Here is a 20,088-nt window from a genome sequence, read left to right as displayed (position 1 = left end):
ATGATAACTTATTTTGAAAGTACCTTTCCTGCTCTGCTACTTCTGTGCCCACCCTTGGGTTGGACTCAGATCCTGAGACCACTAGTTTGATTCCAGGGTTTGGAAATGAACTCCAACTTCTACTGAAGTTCTGTCTGTCAATGTGGTTCATTGCACTGAATCATATGCCGTCCTCAGTCTGTTTCCTGACATGCCTGATACAACAAAGACATCAGTCTTTGTAGTCTGATATTTAATTTCCTCTTTTTTTTTTGTCGTTGTGCACTTATACTTGTATGCATTGGAATATGCAGCCTGGAGTATTATAAATGCCTTTATCCAGGCTCATTGACATTTTAAACAAACGGTGATATATTTAGTACAATAATTACACTTATTTGATTACTTTTCTCCTAGCCTCAAGTAGAAGGCAACTGACATATGTGAATGTCCCTGAGACTAATACTCCATAATAAACCAACATTATTTATTACAAGATGCATTTTATTAATAGAAATTGGCAGTAATTAATTCACTCAAGTTGATGTTACTAATGATTACATGTAATTCATGAAATATTTATGTAAGAAGATGCTAGATGAAAATGATGCAAAGGTCGTTTCGCTAATTAGTTAGATATTTTAGTACAGTACTTCAAGTGAAATACTTTTTATAGTTGTATAGTTTTAGCTTTGCTTCAATAACATGGTTATGAAACCGAGGGGGAAGAGATCGCTAAAGAAAAAAACCAATATTGATAAAAATTCTGATTGTTGGTTTGAATGAATGTTTGGACTATATCCTTTCTTAATTCATTTCTTTTTCATAAATTCACTTCCTTGTTCTGAAAGAAAGATCCCACTTAGAGATAGAGCAGCCTCAATCTAATTTAGGTTATCAGTTTCTGGTGTGTCTCCCAGTTTAAGGATAAGTTAATATATCTTTGTCTGTTTAACTTGCTCCTGTTGCCTTTCTTTAGAATCAAATAATGGCTGTCCAAATTAATAGCAGGCATCTGAACCGGAAAGATCATGGACCAAAGTTGCTCTCTTCAATTTCCTCTTACTGACATCAGCAAGTACAAGGTTGGACTTTTATGTCTATCGATTTGGCTTTTATCCAGGGCTTCAATTATACTGCTTTTTAAAGGATAGACTTTGTCATAAGAAAGGCCAAGGATATATGACAGATCAACAAAGACCCTTACCGTAGCCATATAAAGGGCTGCCAATGTCTGTGATGGCCATTCTGGGTGGCACTAGGGGTTATAATCTGGTCTGGAAGTTGCTATAGCAACCCACTTCATAGGATTCTTCTCTTCTATTGGGAGCACCCTCCTGGTTGCAGAAAAAGGTAGCCTTTGACCTACCTGATCTTCACACATTGAGAGAAATTGATGAACGAGACTTTGAAACCCCAGTCCTCACTCCCATAAAATGGGTGGAGGGAGTCCAAATGTAGGATGCTCTTCAGAATAAGAAAAGTTTACAAACTGGGAACATGCACAACCAATACACTGCACAGATGGTGTTGGAAACAATCATCATGTGACTGTTTCCCCACATTGTGGCCATATGATGTATGCCTTCACATCCATTGTAGGAATTTTCTGTGAAACACTCCATGATGGCAGAGTGGCATTCAGACATCATAATGTACAAGGTTGGCTTTTCATGCCTATTAACATATTGGACTTTAATGTCTTGTCGCCGGGCCCCTAACCCCCTCTGGGGGAGGTGGTGGGGGTCCCATGGGTTCCATGAATAACGGTCCACAAGTTGGATGGATGCTTGTAACAACTTTAATAAACACAAGTCGAACACGCCTTCAGGCAATAGGAAAAGAGCGAGTTCCTTCACTGCCCTTCCCTAAACAAGATAAACTCAAAGTCTTTGGGGAATAAAGCTCTGGGATACTTCACCCCGTAGGGACTTACAGTTCGCCCAAGTCTACACTCTCACCGGAGTAGATAGCCTCGCGACGGGCCCTCCCAGCGGCTTCCCGAGCCGTGGCAGCACTTCTTCCGCGGATGTCCCACAGCAGGCGGGGTCCAGGCTGGAGAACCGGACGGGCAATATAAGGCTCTGGGTCTAAACCGGTGGGATGGTGCGGCCACCAACCTCGCCCCGCGCTAGGCTCCTCCTGGCTTCTCCCCGGGAGAGATCTCTGGCCTCTGAAGTGCCTTCGGTTTATCTCCCCCGCCAGCGCCTCTCTCATCCGGTTCTCTACGTCCGCCTCGTATCCCGTCTCCTCCACCTCCTTCTGCCCCTCCTCCCTCTGCGGCTCTCCTTTTCCCTCCCTCGACTCCACCCCCTCCTCTCTCTTTCCAGCTGTTGCCCCTTCTGCTGTCCCTCCTTCCTCTTCTAGGTATTCTCCAGGGTCCTCAAGAGTGTCGGCTTTCTGGGTGGGATCCCAACCCGATTGATCACCCTCCTCTACCCTCTGACATGTCTATTGACAGATGATGTGGTAGTACATCACCTGACTGTAGGTACATCAGTTCCCTGTCCTCATAAGTTCTTGAACAAGCCCTGTTCTCAACATTGATTCAGATGGGTACTGCAGTCCAACAGTATCTTGGGACATGAGGCTAGAACCACTAGTGCAATTGCCATGTCAAATAATAGAGCACAAAGAATATGATGAGAATACGTTATGTAAAGCAAGTCTTGTATTAATGCACAAGGAAATTTACTAACCATTGCCTCGTTTGATTATGACAACTTCACTTATGAATGAAGCAGAAGTTTGATTTTTAGCATCCTTAAAATTTGGTTTACATTAGTTCCATGCAAAATTGATCAAATATAGTAATTTTCCAAAACAAAAACAAAGTTTGACCATAGAGCCAAATGTGCATGAAAATGTTCATGATATAAAGCAGGTGTACATGACACTTTGGCCAAAACTGATTCATAAATATGCATCTGAGAATACCGCCCCCCCCCCCTCCAATATTGGGTTTGGTAAGTACTTAAAAGTAATTGATGGATTGGGTTCAAAACTTCACTGTGGTTTTTGTTTTGATCCTATAACACACCAAGCCTAGTGACTCTGCAAAGCATGTGGGTTTGTACAGAAAAACAGATACTTTCCATACTAGTATAAATCTATCTGGTCAGGTATTGTAGTGCAGTCTTACTAACAGTATTTAATTTATATAAACTTTGTAAAGAGCAAGCATGACACACTTCTTCCAAGCAGAGTTTTCAGTTGTGATAGTGTGATCTGGTCTGGTTGGTGGGATATCTAACACAGAGATGTGTATCTAGAGGAGGAAAGTTACATGGTCAAAGCCAAATGTTTGATTTTAATGTAACCACACTGAACTTGAAGTTAACTCACATCAGATACTTTATTTCTGTATGTTTCTAAAGAAAAGCTACTGTTTGTTTTATACTGGATGACAGATTGAATTGATTGTTCTAAACTGCAAAGAAGAGAGGACATGCTATCAAAAATAATTAAATTGGTTTATGGGGACACCTGGGACCCTAGCCCTTATTCACTTAAAGATAGTGTCAAAAGGGTGACGCTGAAGTTAGACGGTGGAATCAGCCTAAGTCTTAAAAGAGGTCTCATCACGTCTGCTTACCCCGGATTTAACAAAGTCCCTGTCTGGAAGATTTGGAGCCCTCTGTTCTGCCACTGGGTGGCTGACTTCACATACATCCCCCTGAGCCACCCAGCACATCTGCCACTGCTGCCAGTTGTTCACTCTCAGGTCAGAATGAGATGCCCAGCCATGTGACAGTTGCTGGGCCCTTCATTCTGACCTCAAAGTGAAGTGACTCATGACAGCTGCGGATGTGTTGGGTGGCTCAGTGGAATGCACATGTGGCCAGCTATCCAGAATCAGAATAGATAGCTTTGCAACCAAGGAGGGTCAGGGTAGCTCCAGGGCCAGGATATACTGGGCTGCCCTATGCCAGTTCAGACAGGGCCAGTGTGTCAAGTTATAATTCTGGGAAATGAAGAAGAAGAGGTCCATGGAAGATCAGAAATGTGTGCCGCATCTGGGAATGCACCACAAGGCCATAAAGTAATTTGAGGATTCCTTGACTTTTACTGGGTAAAGAGGTTTGAGGAACAGAGTCACATGGTCCAAATTTTGAGAGAGACTCATAATCTTTGCAGCCAGTGTTGGATCAACCAAGTGATTTTTACATATTTGTATGACAGAAAAACAGTGATCACAAATCCAGATACTGTGGTTAGAGAAATAAAAGGAAGTTGTTTAGGAGCTGGATTTGATGGCTGTCACCCACCCAGTGCTATTGACAAAAGCTAGGAGTCAACAGGTAACAAAATGGAGCACAAGAATATGCACATATAGTACAGTTACCAAGTGAAATTCATCCCTGCAGTAGCTCTGATGCTGATATAAACCATTTTGGGTCTGCACTTCAGTTACAAACAGTCTTCAAAATGGACAATTGGCTTTTAAGAGCGAACAGTTCAGAATTGCTTCAAATAAGCTTCATAACAAGCAACTGGCTCTGATGGAACAAATTTGAAGTGCCTGTCTCCTTATCTTCTGTCGACATCATTTTTCAAAAGGGGCAACCAGCTCAAATTAAATAGTTTTAGTGCAGACAGTCTGTCTGTCTTATCAGGCTAAGAATGTTGCTCAGTTTGAAACATTGTGCTTCAAAATGGAGATGAATTAGAAGTTCAGCACAAACTAGGAGCAATATAATGAGGATGCAGTTAAAAATAAACAGAGACTTGTCTTTCTGCTTTAGCAAAATTCCATAATGGTGTGACTTCATAATGGCTTGCAGTATAATCTTGCTTTTCTTTGTGTGACATAGCTGTTCAACAGAAAATATTATGATGAAGTATATGATTTAGTTTAATTTGAATCCAACAAGACTATATTGTAGAAAGTAATCAGTATTGAGCCATGTACATGTGTGTGAAAGTGCATGCATGCATTTACATGTCCTTATCAGAATCCCAAGATTATCTGCTTTATATATATTTAAATCAAAGGACACTGCATCCAGTGTTAAGTGCATTTGTAGCTGATGCACAGAAATAAATGAAACTTGAATGTACGTTAGTTTTGACTGGATTGTACTCCATGTTTCTAGTCCTCAGCATCTGAGAAATGATAACAATGCTAAAGAACAAAAAAAGGGAAATAAGTAAAAAGTTGGCCAAATTTCTTAAACATTTGACTTCTGGGAAAAGGAATATTACAATGAGTGCAAAATATCCAGCAATTTGAGATCTACCATATTAATGAAACTACTACATAAATCTTATTCTACATAAACCCATTTTATAGAAATATCAACCACAATATTGTTATGAAACCCCTGCATCCCTGGCAAAAAAACAACACAACAGGGGGATATAAAGTCTGGTGTAACTTCATTTTCAATCCCAAACCATCTTTTTTTTAAAAAAAAGACAAAAGTGATTAATTTTGACACAAATGCAGTTTTAAGACGTGGACATAATTAGATGAAATTAGGTAAGAAAAGACCTGCAAGAAAATGTTACAGTACATATTTACCTCCCTAGCAGACGTTCTGTTTTCAGGATTCCAGTCAGTAAAGATGTACTGTAACATCTTCTTGCAGGCCTTTTCTCACCTAATTTCACATATATGCAACATATATTTTAAGCATTTTAGTTGGCCCGATAAAGGTATAACTGTTTTGTGGATTTTGGAAGTTATTGTATGTTGTTGTTAGTTTAGCAAGCAGAGGTTGAAAACCTGATCATTGTATATTACACCACAGTATTTGAACCCCACCGCCCCCCATCTGCCCTTGGTGAGTGTTCTTCGTTCAAATCTATGCTTACTTATGTTAGCTGTACTCTCTTTCCCCTTTCAGTTTTCTGATTAGGAAAAAAAAACCCCCATGTTTTAAATAATAATAATAATAATAATAATAATAATTTTTATTTATATTTACAGCAATAAAATACAATCGTTAAAACAATGACATTACTATTAATTCACTAAAATAACGGATCATCAACTAACATTCACACTAACATTCATACAATCAGATCAGAAGCGGAGTATTTAAGATCTCTTATAAAGATCAGGTGGGTAGGCCCACCGGAAGAGATCCATCTTTGTTCATGGGATCTATTTCTTATACTGGATTACTTAAATGTTTGTGGGATCTATTTCTTATACTTTATTACCATCCCTTCTGGACTGGTTCTTAAAATTTCACAGCAACTTGGTGGTTTGCCAGTGGCTTTAAATCAAAACAAAGATAACTTTCTGTCCTGTTGTAAAAACGCCACAAGAAGATTAAGGTTGCTTAGGATAGTTTTCCTTCCTTTTATGTGTTTTGATCTTGTAGGAAATGGAGGTAGAAAAACACCTCCTCTATTTGAAATCTTTTTCAAGAAGCCAACTTTTTTTCTCCAAGGAGAAATACACAAGGACCTCAAAATGATGCATATAAGGTGTTTCCCATCAAGCCAAAAATAATTTCAAAAATACTTTGGATTGCACCAAATCTCAGGGAAAAAAAACCTGTTTGAAACACAGTTGAAAAACAAAATATAAAACAACAGTAACTATGCTTGTCTATGAGAAAAACAAAGCCTTTGGTTAGGCAATGCCTTAATTAGGACGAATCAAAAAATAATAATAATAATAATAATAATAATAATAACAACAACAATAATAATATTTATTTATGCCTTGTTCTTCAGCCAAGGCTATAAAATATCACAAAAACATGCAAGCTTTCAAGATCTCCCGAACTCTTAATCTATCTAGGTTATTAAAAAATGAAGGGTAAGGGGAAAGAACCAGAAATGTTCAAAAATTAGTCCAGATGTTGGGATCACCTTGCATGTAATTGTGATTCATAATATGCTGACATGGCATAATGTTGTGATCTGGGCATGTGCAGGGGACACGCATGGCTGAGTGAAAATGCATTTTATCGCATGCCATACTATCCTCAAGGTGGCTCCATGCCATCGCCTGGCACTAAGCCATCCCTGATCAGGGTTCAGGCTTGTGAATTTTGAAAGATGGAAACTTTCCGGTGGAGCAAAATCACACGGCTGAGCCCTGATCCTTGAAGACCTAGGTTCATACTGTTGCATATTCTTGGATCCAACCATCAACTTGGAAGCCCAGGTTTCAGGGGTATGTCAACTATGCTATTCATAGAAGAGTTTGACCTGCCCACAGTGATGTATAGCTTGGCAATATCTTTTTGGATTACTCTAATATGCTTTACATGGGTCTGCTTTGTAAAGTGTACAGTAACTTCAGCAGCTTCAGCATGCTTCTGCCAGACAATTGTCTGAGGCTTATTGTAGGAAAGCACACAAATGAGTGCAGCACCATCTTTGAGACTAACTGGGGGGAAAAAACTTCTGGCATAAGCTTTCATAACTGCAGTGTACTCTATCAGATGTTGCATCTGATGAAATGGATTATATCAAAGTTTAAGCTGGAAATGTCTTTTTCCCAGTCAGTTCCCCTAGTGTCACTGTATTCTTTATCTCTTTTTATGCCAAAAACACACTCAATAGTTGAAGGAAGTACACAACTCTCTTCCACTGTTTACTACCGGCTGATTTCCAAGCACAATTCATAGTGTTACTTACAGTCCTATACAGCCTATCTAAAGCATCATATATCTGACCACTATGGGAGGCACATTTGGACCTCCTCAGTGGGTGCTCCCAGGCTCTGAAATTCATTGCTAAGGTGGGCTAGCCTGATAGTCCTTCTATCAGGAAGGAAAGGCATTTTTATCCTGAGAGAAGTTTGAAATTTGCACTGGGCGCTCTTCTCCTTCTGTGTCGTGTCTATCTAGATTGTAAGCCCGAGGGTAGGGAACCGTCCAATTAAAAAGATTGTATGTACAGCGCTGTGTAAATTTACAGTGCTTTATAAATAAAGGTTAATAATAATAATAAAGGGTTTTGACTGGTGCATTTATTTCTTTTCATTGATGTGTTTCACACAATTTTGTTTACATTTGAATTTGCTGCTAGCTGCCTTGGCAGAAAGGCAAAACTGAAAGTTAATACATATTGGTACAGACAGCTGGAAACTATAAAGGCTAAAACCCACTCACGGTCTATTCAAATGTTTTACCAAACGCCTCCTTAACCAGCCAAGTTTTAAATGTCATTTATGATGATTGTCTGTGGCATGGGTCTAAAATGTACTTCCATTAGTGTGATTAAATTTTAAGCTGTTGGATGGAGGTGACTTACATGGAAAAGTGGGATACACATTTAGAAATAAATAAACTGGCTACCAGTAGTGGACCCTGCAGGACCAGCCTAAGACATTATGCTGCCTGAGGCAAAGGACTGAATAGCACTTAAAAGGTCAGCTGTTGAATCCACAAGTGATGTAGCATGATGGTTTAGGGAACTCAGGAAGGGTGGATGGAACACCTAGAATATTCATCAGGTAGCTGAAAAGCTGCTGAGGACCATCGTTTGTTTCTAGTTGGAATGCTAAATTTTTCTTCATGAAATGTTTTTAAACTGCTTTTCTAGTTGTTTAAAAGTGTGCCTGTAACTTAATCTTCATAGTTGTTCCCTGTTTTAATTGTATCCTTTCATTTAATATTGCATATGAGCTTCCTTGTGTCCATTTTTTAAAAAAAATTATTAAAAAAACCATAAAACTTTTAACATACAGTGGTGCCTCGGGTTACGAAATTAATTCGTTCCGCGGCTAATTTCGTAACCCGAAAAACCTTCGTAAGCCGAATTGCCATAGGCGCTAATGGGGAAAAAAGCCGCGGCTCTGCCGCGGCTCCATTTAAAACCGCGCCGGAGTTTTTTCGTAACCCGAAAAAACTTTCGTAACCCGAAACAATAAATCCCTATGGGATTTATTCGTATCCCGAAAAATTCGTAACCTGGGTATTTCGTATCCCGAGGTACCACTGTATTTAACATATATCCCACATACTTGTCATACATTCTTCATCATTGTCTTTATACATTCTTTCCAGGCTTGATTTCCATGCTAATAATACTTAGTGCTTTATCACATTTATCAAACTGTCCTCAAGTTGTATAGATATCCTGAGTAAATCCCATCTCATATCATTGGATTATTGCCACATAGCTGCTAATATTTGATTTGTCTGCGGCCTTTGACACTGTTGATCACTGTCTCCTGGTTGATTTACTCTCTGACCTTGGGTTCTCCGACTCTGCTCTCGACTGGTTTAAATCTTACTTGTCAGACAGATCTTTTGCAGTGGTCACGGGTGGTCAGACTTCATCCTCTGCTCCCCTATCTGTTGGAGTTCCCCAGGGCTCTGTCTTGGGTCCCCTTCTGTTCTCTCTATATACACTGTCCCTAGGTAAACTCATCAGTTCTTTTGGTTTCTCCTATCATCTGTATGCTGCCGACACTCAGCTGTAGCTCTCCACCCCTGACCTTTCGACGGGGCTTGAACAGCAAGTTTCTTCTTGTCTGACTGCCATCTCTCAGTGGATGTGGCTTTGGCACTTGAAGCTCAACATGTCTAAGACTGAGCTTCTTGTCTTTCCACCTAAACCCACCCTTCACTATTCCTTTTCTGTTTCTGTCGACAACACTTCTATTCAACCGGTTGATCAAGCCTGCAGTCTTGGCTTCATTTTTTACTCTTCTCTGTCATTTATTCCCCAGATCCAGGCCACCGCCAAGGCCTGTAGATTCTTTCTCCACAACATTGCCAAGATCCATCCATTCCTCTCAGCCTCTACTGCCAAGACTCTAGTCCATGCCCTAGTGGTTTCGCGACTAGATTATTGTAACCTCCTTCTGACTGGGCTTCCTCTTTCATACCTCCATCCTTTAATCTCTGTCCAGTATTCAGCTGCCCGTATTGTCACATCCGCTCGCCGCTTTGACCATGTTTCACCTCTTTTATCCTCTCTTCATTGGCTCCCCTTCCCCTTCTGCATCCGGTACAAGCTTTTATTATTGACTTTCAAAGCCCTCCATGGATTGGCCCCTCCTTACTTATCTGACCTTCTTTCTCCTTACATTCCTACTCGCACCCTCCGCTCTTGTAGTCAAGGTCTCCTGTCACAGTGTAGGACTACCACTGCCTCCTCCCGAATTCGTCCCTTCTCGCTTGCTGCCCCTTACTCCTGGAACCTTCTTCCCCCACATGCACACCTCATCACTTCTCTACCCAGTTTCAAAACTGAGTTAAAGACTATATTGTTTAGAGAAGCATTCCCAGAGGCTAGTCCCTCTCTGACCCAGGAAGCCTCCTTTTAACCATTAATTAAGAAGCCAAGCCCTTCCTCCAGTCCATCTGCCTTGGTCCAGGCCTCGGAGGTGGAGAACTGCTGGACCTGATCCTATTCCCCACCACCACTCCCTTCTCCTTTTGTGTCGTGTCTTCTTAGATTGTAAGCCTGAGGGCAGGGAACCGTCTAACTAAAAGATTGTATGTACAGCGCTGTGTAAATTTACAGTGCTTTATAAATAAAGGTTAATAATAATAATAATATATATATATATATATATATATATATATCCATTATTTCTTAATTTATAAGTCCCCCAATTACTATTATACCCCAGTGTTTAGTTATATATTCCATAACCTGTTCCCAACTTTGTACAAATGTCCCTAGTTTTTCATATTTCATAAGACATGTCATTTTCTCTAGTTCTGACATTTCTACTTAGTTTAATCTTGTACCACTGCATTGAACTTCATTTCCATTTTTGCACAAATAGCATTCTGGCTGCTGAAATCATGTAATATAATATTCTAACTTTTTGTTTATCCAATCCATCCTCAATCATGCTTAATAAATAAATTTCTGGTTTCAATTGGAATTTTATAATTAATATTTCTTTAAATATCTGATGTATGGAGATCCAGTATTTTTTAAACCTTTCTGCATGTCCACCATTGATGGAATAAACTTCCTTTTCTCCTCCTACATTTCCAACATTTATCGTCTAGTTGTTTATACATTTTGGATAATTTTTCCTGGGTGAGGTACCATTTATAATGCATCTTGTATACATTTTCTCTTATATTTTTACTGTCTTTCCCCATACTTTTCCCCATTTATTTATTTCAATGCTATGACCAACATTTGGATTGTATCCAGTTTTGAGGGCAGGGCAGACTATAAATCTTATTCCTTCATGGGGTTTTATGTGGCTGAGAGTGTGTGACCCACCCAAGGTCACCCAGTGGGTCTCCCTGGCTGAGTAGGGAATGAAACCTTAGTCTCCAGAGTCATAGTCCAATGCTCAAACCATTACAACACATGGATAGACAGCAGCCAAGTGGCTGTTGGGCAAATCCAGCATTAGCTGCATGAGAAAGATTGTTACAATGGGAGTGTGGGGTGATTAGGACATTACCCTAAGAATTCTTCCCTTACAGATGAAGTTTTCCTCCAGGCCTCGCATTTGTAGCATTGTAGTAACTTAAAACCTCAGTCGAACATTTAGAGATACAATTTAGGCATTCAAAAAAAAAAAAAAAAAAAAAAAAGCAAAGGCAAAATTGTCAAGGGAATACAAACACAGCAAATGCAAGCATTCTTGTGAACTATTTTCCATGTCTCTTTCTGCAATACTAGAATTTTTTAGCATTGCAAGAGTGAGACACAGAAAATATATACACTGTGCTTGCTGTATGAGCAGCATAGCCACCTGCAGATTTGTATTCCGGGGATCACCCTGCCCCATATTAGTCAATGGGAGCATGTGCACATTCTGTTTCTCTGTATTCTGTTCTGACAGTAGCCTGTTGTCCTAACTACAGATTTTCCATAGGGACTATAAGATGTTGTGGCACTCCCATGTCTTTAAGTGTGTTCCATAGCCTTTCATGATTTATGGAATTAAAGACTTTGCAATAGTAAATAAAACACGTGCTGGTTTTGTTTTGTAATTCTGTGGTATGGTCCATTATCCACTGTATGTTTGCAATATGGTTCCTAGTGTCTCTTGCATACTGCCTGATACTTTCACATCTCACTTCACTTCTGCTTGCCCTGACTACTTTATCTTGATGATGTAGCCATAACTGTTAAACCTCATCCTTGTCTCTCTATCACACATGCAAATTCCTTAAAAATACATTCTCTTCCTTTAAGATGGCTTTGGTACTCATTCTAAGCAGCCAGCTGATACAGAAAGACAACAGGGTCCCTTTCCTGAGGTTTAAACACAATGTTCAACAGCATTTATTGCTATATATTTGTGTAGTTTGTTTTCACTTGATCAAGATGCTTGAAGAGAGGGATTGCTCACCAGAATGATGCTGTGACTTCTAAATTTAATGTAGCTTCATGGATTAACAGGAGTGCCAGGGAGGCAGGAGAAGGAGAAATTCCAAGCAAACAGCAAGCTAACAAAGCAACAGACCAAAATCCATCTCTGAGAATTGTAATACTAAAACCAACTATGTGTTAAATTGCCTTTTAAAGAGTTTGCATGTATTTTCTGAGCTGGCTGCCCATTACAAAATCTTGTGGTCTATTTTGGCAGAGACTTAAAAGCCCTATTAACTGTAACATGGAAATATAATCATATTTCTTCTTCGTGGTCTCTGCGAATCATACAAATGGGTTGTACTGCGCCTGCGCAGTGCCTTCGGAAACTTCTGGAATCACTAGGCAAAGTACTCTTTGCAACATGTTGAAACTTTTTGGCGGTAGCTCCGCCCATCCCTTATAAAGCCCCTGCCTTCCCGCTCTTTCCCCAGTTCCTTTTTTCCGCCGCGTTAGCTGCTTAGGGAACTTCGCTGTTGGAAATCTCAGTTTGGAATCACGTTTGACCTCGGACCGTTATCTGACCACTCTTTGCTTGACCGTTTTTGATCATTTCGCTTGGACTCTGGACTGTGTTTCTGCTCGCTCCTTCTGATTTGGCAATCTTCCCGGACCGGCATTGACCTCGGACTGTCTGACTGTGTTTCTGCCCGCTCCTTCTGATTTGGTAATCCTCCCGGACCGGCATTGACCTCGGACTGTCTGACTACGAGTTGTGAGTGGACCATGCCATCAGTTCCCTTTAAGAAATGTTCTGTTTGCGGGGGTAAGATTCCCGGCCAAGACCCCCACTCGGCTTGCCTTCTTTGTCTGGGCGAGACGCATGTTCCTGCATCCTGTGCCTTGTGCAAATCCTTAACCCCTCAGGCCAGGAAAAATAGGGAAACTAGATTGAAGGCCGCCATTTATTCCAAGGTTTTCACCGCGGGCGCTATGTCTTCCCTACCGGCTCCCTCCACGGCCGCAAACCCGTTACCAACTGTGCCTGAGACTCCGGCCCAACTTACTCCCGCCGAGCCTGATAGAGCTGGAAATGTTGCTCCCACCTCGTCATCCGCTCCTCGAGCTTCTCTGGATGCCCCGGTCACCGAGGTCCCACTGGAAGGCGCACCTCGATCCTCTAAGAAGGATAAACAGGAGAAGCGCAAAAAGAGCTCAAAGGAGGGCCGCGCTTCGGACAAGGATTCGAGCTCCCATAAGGGTTCTGCCTCGAAATCCTCAGCCTCTCAGGCCACCACCACCAAGGCCTTAAAGTCTCCAGACCCGGCCAAGGCCCAGGCCACCGTGCCACTGGCGCCTTCGGCTTCAAAGAGGTCCCGTGCGAGGTCCCCGGACGGAGGACACTCGGCCGCCAAGCGCCACCGTTCTGAAAAACGGGATACAGACGGGTCCAGACATAAGGAGACTCCCCGAGAGCCATCGGATGCCGATCGGAGGCCTTCAGATCCTCGCTCCGCGGCTAGAGCCTCCCAGACAGCCGGGGCCGTCGACACTCATCCCGGGCGCCAAAACACTCCTCCATCTGGATCTCGGCCCCTCTCGACGTTCCGTCATGCTCCGGAGGACATTATTGTAGACCTTTCTGAGCCGGCGTCACCTGCCAGCCCGAGAGAGGACAGGCGATCCCCCACCCCGATGCCCGAGTCGATGGTCCACCGGGCCTTAGTACACCGTGCCGCTTCGCCATCTCCTCCGCGCCCCTCCGAGGTCGACTATTTCTACGATGAGGTGACGGACACCTACTACATGGCTGTTCCTCGCGACTCCATCAAGTCCCACTCCAGGCCACCTGCTGAGAGACCTAGACCACGTGCATCCTCTAGGCCATCCCGCGCGCCTAGCCGCGTTTCGGTAGCCACTGATCTGGAGGTCGTTGATCTGGAGTCAAGACAGGAGACATCCTCTCAGGCTCACTACCGCCCTGCAGACGACTCGGATGCCTCTTCTGAAGACAACTATCGGCCTTCCAATCAGGAGTTCGCCCAACCGGGTGCAGTGTCCCCCTCGGACGACGTACGCACATTTGCCGAACATGTGATCAAGATGGGCAACGCTCTCGATATCCAGTTCGCCCAGACAGAAGACGAGGCCTCTGATCCCATTGAGAGGAGGATTCATGGCAAGCTCCCCACTCCACCTGCCATCCCTCTGCTCCCTTCATTGGAGAAGCTAGCCAGACGCTCATGGGCAGCCCCAGCATCGACAGCTGCTAGTAACAGGAAGATTGAATCCCTGTACAGAGTGGCTCCGCGCCCAACATGGCTACTTGAACATCCGCGCCAGAACTCGGCCATCGTGGAGGGCTCCCAGCGCGCCTCCACTCCTAAAGCTTCCTTGATGCCGTCGGACAGAGAGGCTAAGAAAATCGACGCCCTCGCAAAAAAGGCCTACTTCTCTTCGGCCCTGGGGATGAGAGTAGCCAATTACAACGCATGTATGGGCGCATACATACAATGGCTCATGGAGAAGATCTCCCCTCTCATTCCTGACCTTCCCGACGACTCCCAAGGCATCCTCTCAGAGGTCCGAGACGAGGCTCATTCAATTGGCAGCTGGATCATCACATCGGCAAGACATTCCACTGACTGTGCCGCGAAATCCATGTCAGCAGCCATCGCCTTGCGGAGACATGCATGGTTGAGGTCCTCCGACCTAAACCAAAATGCTCGCTCCACAATCGAGGACATGTCCTTCGATGAAGATGGCCTCTTCCACCGCGAAACGGACGAGAAGTTGAACTTCAAGTATAGGATGAGGACTGCGGCCAAGAAACACGGTATGTCGTCCTCTCCTCAGACTTCTTCCCGTAAGCGCTTTACGGGCATCCGCCAGTGGTATGGTCAGGGCCAGAGGCCCTACCAGCAGGACCGCCCATTCCAGCGTCAGGACCAGTCCAGACAGCGCTACCCCTCCCAATCCTCTTCTTCTTCGGGACGTCGTTCTGGCTCCAAGTACAAGAAAGGCTACAGGAGGCAGGATCCCGAACAAAATAAGAAGAGGAACTGAGGGGACGCCGCGTACTCCGTCACCCCTTCCCCTCCTGTTTTCCTAGATAGACTGAGGCCTTTTTCCACCGTCTGGGCCTCGATTTCCACCGATTCCTGGGCACTTACCATCGTCCGTAGGGGTTACGCCCTTGAATTCGAAGAACTCCCACCAACTGGAGTTTTCCTTTCCACCCTCCCCTCGGACACCCTTCTCGACGAAGTACGCACCCTCTTAGCAAAGGGCGCTATCTCACCGATAGACGCCGTGGACTTTCCTAGATGTTTCTTCTCCCGCTATTTTACAGTCCCCAAGGCCGATGGGGGCATAAGGCCCATACTAGACTTAAGAGCCCTTAACGCCTATCTTTCCTACAGGCGTTTTCGTATGGTAACGCTTGCCTCTATCTTACCTTTATTGCACCAGGGCCTGTGGTTTGCGACGATCGACCTAAAGGACGCCTACTTCCACGTCAGCATCCGCGAGAGCCACCGCAGGTTCTTGGCCTTTGCCGTCGGGACCAACGCCTACAAGTACAACGTCCTTCCCTTCGGGCTGTCCACAGCCCCTCGAGTTTTCACCAAGTGCATGGCACCTGTAGTATCCCATCTACATCGCCGGGGCATCAGAGTCTTCCCGTACCTGGACGACTGGTTGCTGGTGGCGCCATCGGACCAAGAGCTCAGCCGTCACATTGCCGAAACCTTAGAGCTCCTGCAAAGTCTGGGACTGGTCGTGAACCTCGAGAAGTCTCAACTACTGCCCTCCAGAATCATAAGGTTCGTCGGCTCGACCCTCGATTCAAACACTTGTGTCGCATCCTTGCCCTCCGACCGTTTTCTAACTCTCACCCGAGCCATCGGAAGATGTGTCGGCCGAAGAAGAATAGTTGCCAGGGACGTCCAGGTAGCCCTAGGACATATGGCGTCAACCACATTCGTAACACCGTGGGCAAGCCTCCGGTCCCGACCTCTCCAGTCCTGGTTTCTTTCTGTCTTCGACCCAGAGACGGACCACCCGTCACGTCACCTCACGATCCCGAGACCAGTCGCTCGCTCCCTCCGCTGGTGGCTCGACTCCCGGAACGTTTGCGCCGGCATGCCTTTTTCTCAACCCCAGCCCGAGGTTGTGCTGACCACCGACGCATCAGAGGACGGATGGGGAGCCCACACCACGGACTTGTGGGCCAAGGGACAGTGGTCCCAGGACGAAAAGAGGCTTCACATCAATGCCCTGGAGCTACTGGCGGTACAGAAGGCTCTAAGGGTCTTCGAATCCTCTCTATCCGACAAGGTGGTTCAGCTCAGGACAGACAACACCACCGTCATGTATTACCTGAACAAACAGGGAGGAACCAGATCTCGTACACTACTCAACATCACACTCGAGGTCTGGGATTGGTGCATAGACCGGAACATCCTACTCCAAGCAGTGCACCTGCCGGGTGTCCAGAACGACCTGGCGGACCTTCTCAGCAGGTCTCCGTCCCAATGCCACGAGTGGAGACTCCACCCCGATACGGTGCTCGACCTCTTCAGTCGGTGGGGAACCCCACAAATAGACTTGTTCGCGACTGTCCACAACACCCATTGTCCCCAGTTCTGCTCCCGAACGCCGAACGAACAATCCCTCGGGGACGCGTTCGGGTTCCTCTGGTCGGGGGTTATGCTGTACGCGTTTCCCCCCTTTCCACTGATCACCAGGACAGTCTCCAAAATGACATCGGATGCCTCGGATGCCATCCTGATCACTCCGTGGTGGCCGGGACAGCCTTGGTTCCCCTGTCTCCTCCACCTATCCCAGACCAACTTCCTCCGGATCGAACACAGACCGGATCTCCTCACGGTTCAAGAGGGTCGGGTTCGACACCCGGACATCGACACCCTGCCCCTGGTAGCGTGGAGGATCCATCCCTAGCACGGCTACCGTCTCCCGTGCGCAGAGTCATTCTCGCCGCCCACAAGCCAGCTACTCAGAAGTCCTATGCTTCGAAATGGAACAGGTTCACCAGGTTCCTAGCAAGCAGGCAACTGTCTCCAACTCAAGTCACGACACCGGTGGTCCTGGACTTTTTGATGTCTTTGATTGACTCAGGCCTTTCTCTCACCTCCGTCAAGTGTTACTTGTCGGCCATTTGTTCTTCCTTTCAGTTTAATGGCAAGCCTTCCTTTTTCAAGGACCCCTTGGTAAAGAGCTTTCTAAAGGGATGCAGCAACCTCCATCCGCAGCCATCTCTACCACCCCCGGCCTGGAGCCTTGATGCGGTGCTAAGATCACTACAGTCCAAACCGTTCGAGCCCTTGGCCACCACGGACATCAGACTGCTAACTTGGAAAACAGTTTTTCTGGTGGCCATCACCTCTGCCCGCCGTGCGGGCGAGCTCTGTGCCTTGCGTCGAGACCAACCATACCTCAATTTCCACCTGGACAAGGTAGTTCTTAGAACAGACATTACCTTTTTGCCTAAGGTTGTTTCTATGTTTCACATGTGCCAAGACATTGTCCTCCCGACGCTGGCCCCGAACCCAACCACCGATGCCGAGCGAGCTCTGCACACCTTGGACGTTCGTAGGGCCCTGGCTTTCTACCTCGACAGGACTAGAGACTCTAGCCGCTCCGAAAGACTGTTCCAGTGCTATTCGGAGTCCAAAAAAGGACTGCCTGTGTCGGCTCAGAGACTCTCCAAGTGGGTTTCTAACACTATTTGTTTATCTTATGAACTGTTGGGTAAACCCTTGCCAGCTAGGGCTCGGTCTCACACTACAAGGGCAGTTGCGGCATCTTCTGCCTTTCTGTCAGGTGTGCCCTTGGATGACATCTGCAAGGCTGCAGTGTGGTCACAACCTATGACTTTCATCAAGCATTACAGGTTGGACACCAGGGCCAGGGGAGATGCAGCCTTTGGGAGGGCTGTCCTGTTGTCTGGTTTGCACTGACTACGCTCTGGAGGGCACATGTCGTTTTTCCTTTTGCATTATTTGCAAATAAGATGTTTTTCAGATTCCTGGGTTCATGATACTATTGGGTTGAGTTCATGAGATTGTTGGTTGTTTATCTTAACCAATATGGTGATAATAATAACAACACCAATTAGACCACTGCTTTGTGTCTTTCTTGCTTTATTGGTATCAACAATAGTGTTGGAGACAAGGTTAATATGACACTCCCTCCTCCACTGACCTTAGCTCGCCAGTCTCAACCCATTTGTATGATTCGCAGAGACCACGAAGAAGAAGGACAGGTTGCTTACCTGTAACAGTATTTCTTCGAGTGGTCATCTGCGAATACATACAAATCCCGCCCATCCTCCCCTCAGTGTCCTGCTCTTTATTGGCTCATTCTTATCGCCTACTTGGCGGAAAAATTGCGGAACTGGGGAAAGAGCGGGAAGGCAGGGGCTTTATAAGGGATGGGCGGAGCTACCGCCAAAAAGTTTCAACATGTTGCAAAGAGTACTTTGCCTAGTGATTCCAGAAGTTTCCGAAGGCACTGCGCAGGCGCAGTACAACCCATTTGTATGTATTCGCAGATGACCACTCGAAGAAATACTGTTACAGGTAAGCAACCTGTCCTTAACAGGAAAATCTTTATGGGTAATTTAAACAAAAAACAGCTTCTAACACAAAGACTCTTAACATTTAGTAGAATGGAACATTTGTTAAAGAATTCCCCCCTCTCTCTTTGAAAACACATTTGTAACCATTAGTTCAGTGTCATGTTTTGAGATGAGACTGTTTTTAGCTTTTGCCTCAGTAACTACATATGCTAACATCCCATGGATGACAAGTACTCAAAGTAGCATTTTTAAGGACAATTTATGCTGAATCACATCATGTCAGAAAGTACCAAGCAGCCTGAGGTTGTCTAGCACTTCAGTGTAGGTCTCAGTGACATTCCTTACAGGCTGAATAGGATACGTGAGTGAGGTACACAAGCACACATTGTAGGAAGTTAGGTATTTGCAGCAGCAGAGTTCAGGAGTTTGGTACTGAGTTTGTGACCATAGAAAGCAGTAAATACTTTGGGAATTGATAATCAGAAAAAACAATACAAAACCCAGTACACTTTATTGTTTGTGGGATATAGCCCTAGAAAAATCCTAACTCAGGTTGCATCTGCATAAATAATGCTGTTTTACACCACTTTAAGTGTTATGGCTGAATGCTATGGAATTCTGGACATTGTAATTTTGTGAGACATTTAGCCTTCTCTTAGTCAGAGAGCTCTGATGCCACAACAAACCACATTTCCCCAAATTCCATAGCACTTAGCCATGGCAGTTAAAGTGGTGTCAAACTGGATTATATCTGCATATGCGCCTAAGTTAAGATTCTTCTAGTGCTATATCCCACAAACTATAATGTTTTTCTTTTTTTAATGATTATCAGTTCCCAGAGTACTCACTGCTTTCTACAGACACAAACTCAGCAAATGCAGCCTCAGTTCTAAAAGTTTCTATTTACTGATTTGACTGACATCACATCTTTCTCCCAATATTAGGAGTTTAGATGGCTTCCACCATAAGAAGAGATGGCTTCTGTGAACACAGGTGTGCTCAGAGCCATTATGAAGATGGAAATATGTTCTTACCATTTTCTAGAACAAATGACAACAATACATAACAACAGAGCTTCGTAAAAGGAGGTGGAAGTAGTGTGGCTACATGCCACACCACTTCTGTTTTGCTTTGGTTCAAGTAAAAACCACCATCTGTCCTCTCTAGATCTTGCTGCTTTATATAGCAAACGTATGGGCCGTACAGAGAGGCCAAAAAAAGCTGCTTCGGGTCACTTTGGAGGTACTGTATGCTGTTTAAATGACACAGGCATCTTAAGAGGCCAGAAGCTGCGCCAA

The 20,088-nt window shown here is 44.4% G+C and overlaps 1 protein-coding gene across 1 annotated transcript; it reads left to right on the top strand.

The window, feature by feature from the left end:
* Window positions 1-12,598: 12,598 nt before the first annotated feature.
* LOC121927236 lies at window positions 12,599-18,658 on the top strand. Its single transcript, XM_042460919.1, has 2 exons — window positions 12,599-15,025; window positions 15,661-18,658. The coding sequence occupies exons 1-2, from the start codon at window positions 12,976-12,978 to the stop codon at window positions 18,168-18,170; spliced, it is 4,560 nt and encodes a 1,519-aa protein (XP_042316853.1). The 5' UTR covers window positions 12,599-12,975; the 3' UTR covers window positions 18,171-18,658.
* The last annotated feature ends 1,430 nt before the right edge of the window (window positions 18,659-20,088 follow it).

The sequence above is a fragment of the Sceloporus undulatus genome, chromosome 3, assembly GCF_019175285.1.
Source record: "Sceloporus undulatus isolate JIND9_A2432 ecotype Alabama chromosome 3, SceUnd_v1.1, whole genome shotgun sequence".
In the NCBI taxonomy this organism is placed as follows: domain Eukaryota; kingdom Metazoa; phylum Chordata; class Lepidosauria; order Squamata; family Phrynosomatidae; genus Sceloporus; species Sceloporus undulatus.
The sequence above is the reverse complement of the archived record's forward strand: the minus strand, read 5'-3'. Positions and strand labels throughout refer to the sequence as shown.

Coding starts and splice junctions, on each gene's coding strand:
- LOC121927236 (XM_042460919.1), top strand. CDS start 12,976: ATGCCATCAGTTCCCTTTAAGAAATGTTCTGTTTGCGGGGGTAAGATT. Junction 15,026..15,660: donor GACTGCGGCCAAGAAACACG/GTATGTCGTCCT, acceptor TTATTGCACCAG/GGCCTGTGGTTTGCGACGAT.